The sequence below is a fragment of the Eurypyga helias genome, unplaced genomic scaffold (genome assembly GCF_000690775.1).
Source record: "Eurypyga helias isolate BGI_N326 unplaced genomic scaffold, ASM69077v1 scaffold11804, whole genome shotgun sequence".
Classification (NCBI taxonomy): Eukaryota; Metazoa; Chordata; class Aves; order Eurypygiformes; family Eurypygidae; genus Eurypyga; species Eurypyga helias.
Window position 1 is genome coordinate 2,503 of NW_010248331.1, and position 6,998 is coordinate 9,500.

Below are 6,998 nucleotides of genomic sequence, written 5' to 3' on the forward strand. Positions count from 1 at the left end.
GACCGCCACGGGACTAACCGAGCGTCCACGGAGCTGGCCCAGCTTCGGAGCGCCGGGAACCGCGGCAAACGTTCAGCTCCCAGACCCCTCAGCACGGTCCCACGGCCCGCTCTGGGCCACCGCGAGCCGCACGCTCGGCCGAGAAACGCCCGCTTTCCCCTCGTTCTCCGCCGGCGGTTGGGAAGGCTAGCCCCCACGCCCCACTGTCCGTACCTGACACACGTAGGGCATCTCCCCGGGCTTGTGCGTGTCCTTCATGTGCTGGAGGAACATGGGCTCGCTCTCGAAGGCCCACTCGCAGATCTTGCACTTGGCTGCAGAAGGAAAAGCAGGTAAGAGCCGGGGGACAAGACACCCCGAAACGTGACGCGCTGCTTTGGTAACAGCTATCCCCTACGGCTCACGCCAAGCCCAGAAAACTAGCTGTGAGCTGGGCAGGCAACACCACAGACCCCGAGAGGTTTCAAAAGGGCAGCAAACACCCTCTCAGAACAGTGGTGCGAGATACCGTAACGAGGAAACTTCCGGCTGCTTCAAATTGACGTCAAGCTACGGAGAAGACGTAAATCCTACCACGACGTCATTGCTGACCTCCATCTTTAGAACATGCCTGGGCATAAGTTCCCAGATACGTAACAGATCACGGGGTCGCTAAGGTTGGAAAAGCCCTGTAAGACCACCCAAACACTCCCAATCCCACTGGATCCTGTCCTCAAGGGCCATGTCCACACGTGCCTCCAACACCCCCAGGGACGGCGACTCCACCACGACTCCGGGCAGCCTGTTCAGTGCCCGACCAAGACGGATGTTGCTGATGGCCTACGCAGCCGACGCTCCAAGGGCAAGGCGGAACACACTCCTCTGTCCCTGGATCAGCAAATTCAGACAACACAGACCCTCCTAAACCCCTTCAACAGCAGCAAAATCCACTCACTGGTCGACTCGTAGGGACTGTGGACATTCTCCAAGTGGCACTGCAGCTGAAAGGGCGTGGAGAACTGCCTGTAGCAATGCTGACAGATGGTGTGGACGTCGACCTCTCCGTTCTGCTGGTCCAGTTCAACGTGGTGCTTCATGTGATTCATAAACCTGACGGGACGGGAGGAAGCGGGTGAGCGGAAACGCGACCGCCGCGCCCCGTAACGCCGAGAGCATTGCCAACGCCGCGCCTGAAGTGCTGGGATCTGACAGCGTGAAGATGCTTCCGATGGGAAGAGCAAGGAGGAAACAAGAAAGCCTCCTTCTACACCGCACAACCTCCCGCTCCCAAACTCCGGGGGAAGCTAGGAGGAGGTTTCGCAGGAATGGGGCTGCACTATCCTGCCCCAACGCGGCCCTCGACTGGTGACGACCAACCCCTGCAGCCTCAGGAAAGAGCAGCTTGCTCAGAAAATGCTATGTCCTAAACAGTATTTTCCAACTTTGTTTTCTCCTCCTGTTGAAAAAGCTAAAAGATGAGCAGATCCTCAAGGAAAACGATCTCCTGTTGGCTACCGGGCCCAGCGATGCGCGAACGCTTCCCTAGTTACCCAAACCCTGCCACCTCCTCGCGACTTTGCCCTGTGCGACGACGGGCAAACCTCCCCCCAGTTTTGGCCTTCATCACAGAACGGTTTGGGTTGGGAGGGACCTTAAAGATCATCCAGTTCCAACCCCCCCGCCATGGGCAGGGACCCCTTCCATAGCCCAGGTTGCTCCAAGCCTCATCCAGCCTGGCCTTGGACACTCCCAGGGATGGGGCATCCACAGCTTCTCTGGGCAACCTGGCCCAGTGCTCCCACCCTCTGCGGGAAGAATTCCTTCCTGATGGCCCATCTCCATCTCCCTCTTCCCGTTCAAACCCGTCACCCCTTGTCCTGTCACTCCCTGCCCTTGGGAAAAGCCCCCCCAGCTCTCTTGTACCCCCCAGGCACTGGAAGGGGCTCTGAGGTCTCCCCGGAGCTTCCCTTCTCCAGGCTGAACCCCCCAACTCTCCTAGCCTGTCCCCATGGCTCCAGCCCTGGGAGCATAAGCCTTAAGCTACAAGAGGAGCCGTCGGGGCCCGAGGCGGCGGCACGCCGCGTCACCTTACCGTATGTTGTTCTTTAGGCGCTTGGTGCAGTGCGGACACCTGAAGGAGGTGGGAACCTTGGGGAAGCTGAGGAGCTGGCTCACTTTGCCGCCGTCTCTGCCGTAGTAGAAGTCATCTACCAACATGATGAGCTTACTCTGGGACGAGTCAGCCACGTTCTCGCTCGCCTCCGGAGCTTTAGCAGGCGGGGACAGGGCAGGGATGGGAGTAGAAGAGGGTGGCGAAGCAACGGCCGTAGTTTTTTCCGGTGACGGGGGTTTTGCCGATTGAATATTTGGTTCGGGTTCTAGAGATTTTCTTTTCTTGAGGAATTCAACCATTTCGGGGCAGCAGTACTAGAAGGAGATAAAAAACCCCAACCCTACGTTAAGCTGCACCTCGGACAACCGACGCGTACGCTATTACGCAGCCGGAGGAACTCTCGGAGACTCCAAAGGGAAGAGCTACGTGGAGCGAATATCCCACTTGGCTGTTCGTGGATACATAAGATCAGGGAATAAACGTATCTCCTGGCAGCAACAGGACAAAGTCCTGCCCGCTCCCTGCCAAGGATGCTGCGGGATGTCTCCCAGAGGCCTCTCCTTTGCCTCCTGCCTTCTTTCCGCAGGAGTCCCTGATCCAGGGAGAACCATTCCCTGCCCTCCACGCGCACCCGCTGCTCCCACTTACACACATGTGTCCTCTGAGAGCTTCGGTGACTCGGAACTGAGCGTCACACCTCGGGCAGACCTTCCTGCCGCCGTCTTGCAGATCGAAGGTGGGAATAGGAGATGAACTGACTGTACCAGGGGAAAAAAAGAAAACAACATGGAACAAACCCAGGAAAAACGGAATCCTCACGCTTCGACTGAAATCCAGGCAGCGTTATTTGGCGTACGGAAAGGCTCAAGCTTGGAGAGCTGTGCTTTTAGCCACCAACCATCCCGGAAAAAGGCATGGAAAGGGTGGAAGTAACCCAACTTCTAACAATCCATATGACAAAACGCATCCCGGAATAAGGAGTGTCTCAAAATTAGACTCAAATAAGCGAAACAAGAAGGAAGAAATAGCAACTCAACCCCCCCTTCTCTGTAATCATCGGTTTGCTTGGGTTTTCCAGACTCATCTTCACCCCCCCAGCTCTCCGACACTCGGAATACGGCCCATGTGACGTGTCACCTTCAGGACTCCCAAACACCACCGGAAGGTGCTTTTTTTTTTGTAACAGAAGAGAACAGATACCCCGGCGGTGCCCTTCGGCCCCCTCGTGCAGAGGGCCGGAGGCGTGCGTACCCTCCGGACGGCAGCACGCACGCCGCTAACTCGGAACGCAAAGCGAGGCTCGCCGGAGGAAAGCGTGTGGCTGCAGGAATTCACGGCAAGGCTCCCCCAGCCTCGATCCCCAACACCTCCGCAGGTTTTTTCACCCCCAGCTAACGGCCTTGTGCATTCTCAGCAGCGCCGGGCGCTGCAGGACCCTACCTTTCAACGAGGAGGAGGAGGAGGAGGACTCCGAAACGCTGGATCTCTGGGAACCGTGCACAGGGCTGCTGTTGGAGACCACCAGCGGGCCGGGGCTCTGTCCTAACGAAGGAACGGTGTTCAGGGTATTCACTAGCTTAGCAACCTCGTTGCTGTTCTCCCCAGTCACTCCCGGTCTCTTTACAGTCACAAAGCTTGCAATGCTCACTGCCAAGGGAACGAGTAACGGATAATAAGGCGTCAGGAAGATCCGATCCGCTGCCTGAGTCCCCCCCTCACCTAGCACTGCCTCGGCTCTTGCTCTCCTACCCCGAGTCTCCACCAAAGGTGGCTGAGCCATCAATTATCCTATCCAGTGACGCAAAGGCTGGCAAGACCGGGGAAGGGGATTGCCCCGAGCTCCCGGATCGCGCTCCGAAGCGGCGAGCCAAGTCCCAGGGTGAACTGCACAGGATACTGATGGTGACAGAAAGCGTTTCTATCGCTAAGCTGCAGCTCGGCGTGATCGCGGCAACTGAAAGCTAACCATAACCTGACCGCTCGCTGCGGGATGGGCTCGTTCCCTTTTTGTCTGCCGCTATTCCTGGGTGACCATCTCACTCCCAGATTCAGCCAACGGTCCAATCCGAGCGACGCGGTTAGCTTCCCCTGCGTTCCTCACCGGAACCTTAAACCCTGCGGTTTAACTCCGCCTCTCAAACACCACAAGGGGTTAATGGAGAGGCTTTTCCACTTGAGGGGACTCGTATCCAACGCTTCTCAGAACGTCCTACAACCCAAGCTTTACCCAGATCTCAAACCCAACCGGGCAACGCTGGCGGCATCGCCCGCAGTTCCCAGCTCGGCAGAGACGACACGCCGAGTCAGCGCTAGGCAAAACGAAAAGAGCCCCGGAGTTCTGACTCGACTCCTGCCTTTTAGCTGCGGCGCCGTACGTTCGGAGGTCACGGTACAGGTTATCTGCTCGAGGCCCCTTGCTTTTCCACGGCAGGTCTTACCTAATTTGGGGTTAGTAGCTTGACTGGACTGCCCTGGCTGCTGCACAGTTAACTGTCCGAGAGGTGTTGGCTGCGTTGCAGTAGGTGTTGTGGAGGTGCTGGGAGTGGACTTACTTTGCTGTTGTGCCTGGGACTGTGGTACAGTGCTCCGGATGGTAAGGGTGGCCGGAATGACCGTAGTGAAAGTGTTGGTGGCGGGTCGGACCGGCATGGTTGTACCTGGTCTCACCTGGGCCATTTGAGAGAACACCTGAGGAACGCCAACTGTCGGCTTAACAAACTGGGTACCTGGGGCTTCGGAAACAAACGAACAAACAAGGTTCATCAAGTCATGGAATTCCTTTCCTTGGACAGCAATAACCGAGCGTAACCAACGCTGTGGAACTCCCCAGATTCCCAGCAATTTTGGTGGAAGTTTGAAGCGTTCAGCACCTTAATTTCGCTTCCCAAGAGGGCTACAAGCTGAACAGGGACACAGGCACAGCATTTACAGCTTCTTTAGGTGGAATTTTCCATAAGGCCCAAGTAGTCCCGTGAAAAGTCAGTGGGATTTCCACTTGGAAGCTCATGATCCACGGGGAAATTCACAGAAGGCTTCTTATGGCAGGGAAAGGGGGAGATCTTACTGCTCTCTACAACTTCCTAAGGAGGTGGTAGCGAGGGAGAGGTCGGTTTCTTCACCAAGTGACAAGAGGAAACAGCCTCAGGTTGCACCAGGGGAGGTTGAGGTTGGATATTAAGGAAAATTCCTTCCTGGAAAGGGCTGTCAGGCATTGGAACGGGCTGTCTTGGGGGGTGGGGGAGTCACCACCCCAGGAGGGGTTTGAGACGCATGGACACGGTTTAGCGGTGGCCTTGGCTGTGCTGGGTTAACGGCTGGACTCGATCTTAAAGGTCTTTTCCAACCCCAACGATCCTACGACAGGGATGATCCTATGACAGGGATGATCCTACAGCTGCACATCAGTCTGCGATACGAGACTTCGGAGATTCATTCTGGGGACAGTGAAAGGTGGCTCATCCCTAGCGCGGCTGCTCTGTCACGAGGCAGGACCTGGAGACACGCGAGTTCTTAGTCCCTCCGATGGCGCACGACAGGACCCAGCAGCAGAAATCCGCGTTGGAAAATCCTCCCGAGGGTGAAGTTTGGTTTCCAGGCGGTTTCCCAGCACTGGCATGGCATGGGGCGATTGTGAAAGGAAGGAAGAGGGGTGGTGATGGGCCGGGACTTGGGAATTAAGTCAACTGCAGAGGCTTTTGGAAGAGGCTGGATTACATGGAGCTTGGAATAAGAGATTCCTTCCAGCTGGAAGTCCCCTACTCTGCACGGTGCTTTGTTATCCATCAAGGGGCCTACACCCTGCTGGAAAACTACTAGTGGAACTAAAGCCACAGATATGGGCAAATCTCACCTACTCCAGACCTGAACCCGCCCTCTTCAGAGCTGCTGGATGTGCAGGGGACTTACACAGAGGCTGCTCCTGGTTTTAACCCTTGGTACGCTCAAAAGGAACGCGACCGTGGCTTTGGCTCATGTCTGTCCTTACCTGGGACGAGGGTGATGGGTCGAACTGTTTGACCTTGCTGTACATTCAGAACAATTCCAACCTGGTTCATCGTGTTTTGTACGGGCCGCACGTTCCTCACGGGAAACCCCTGCAGTCAAACGGGACTGTTACCATACCGAGCGGACCGGAAGTGCTTTCCACAGGAGCTTTCTACCCCAAAAAGCAAATAAACGCATTGAAAACCCACCCCACAGTGCTAACAGGGGTACATCAACCGAGCCATGAGGCCGCAGCGCTCTCGGCCAGCACCTTGGCCCTATGGTAGGGTGTCTTGTACTCTACTCCACTGATACACAGCCTCTGCTCTCAACCTCTCCTTCCCCCAGCCCCGACCGAAACCTTCTCCCAGGTCTCAGCAAATGCTCAAAGGCACCAGTGGACATTTAAAAATATTATCTGTGGGTTTTCCAGGAAAATAAAGCAAAGTCATTAAAAAAAAAAGTCTGACGCACGGAGACCAGACAGACCCACCTACGGCTGGAGTCACGCTCCCGGGGAGCGTGACTGGAAGGGAGGGGCAGCGCAAAGCCCCATCAGACCCCACCGGCTCCATGGGCCCTGCTGGGGTGTGGAACATGGCCAATTTTCCTCAAGTGGGATTCAACTGCAAAAAGCCCAGGAGCTGGAGCTATTTCCAAAATGAAGCTGTTCCTAAACCCAAGCGCAAGGTCCGCTCAAGCGCGCAGGGAGAGGCGAAACCGGCACGCGTGGTTGCTCCACAGAGAGGAGAGGCTTCCGCGGACGAGCACCGCGGATCTCCCGCCTAAAGGGCACCCACCTGGGTTGTTATGAAGATGGGCTGGCTGGTCACCGGAGAATTCGTGACGTGATTGGCGTTCTGCATGATCTGTACGGGTCGGAGCACCGGCTGCGTCACCATCGTGCCCAGACCCGCGGCCG

General features: G+C 56.5%; 1 protein-coding gene across 1 annotated transcript in view; it reads right to left on the reverse strand.

Moving 5' to 3' along the window:
- The window catches only part of ZNF621 (zinc finger protein 621), a gene marked incomplete at its 3' end in the record, with an annotated part of 16,977 nt that overhangs the window by 2,407 nt on the left and 7,572 nt on the right, over positions 1-6,998 (reverse strand). The window contains exons 2-9 of the mRNA XM_010151015.1: positions 6,877-6,989; positions 6,078-6,186; positions 4,531-4,824; positions 3,533-3,739; positions 2,741-2,850; positions 2,072-2,406; positions 935-1,089; positions 214-314 (exon numbers count right to left, since the gene is read on the reverse strand). Coding sequence (XP_010149317.1) covers positions 214-314; positions 935-1,089; positions 2,072-2,406; positions 2,741-2,850; positions 3,533-3,739; positions 4,531-4,824; positions 6,078-6,186; positions 6,877-6,989 — 1,424 coding nt within the window. The remainder of the gene's footprint in view (positions 1-213; positions 315-934; positions 1,090-2,071; positions 2,407-2,740; positions 2,851-3,532; positions 3,740-4,530; positions 4,825-6,077; positions 6,187-6,876; positions 6,990-6,998) is intronic.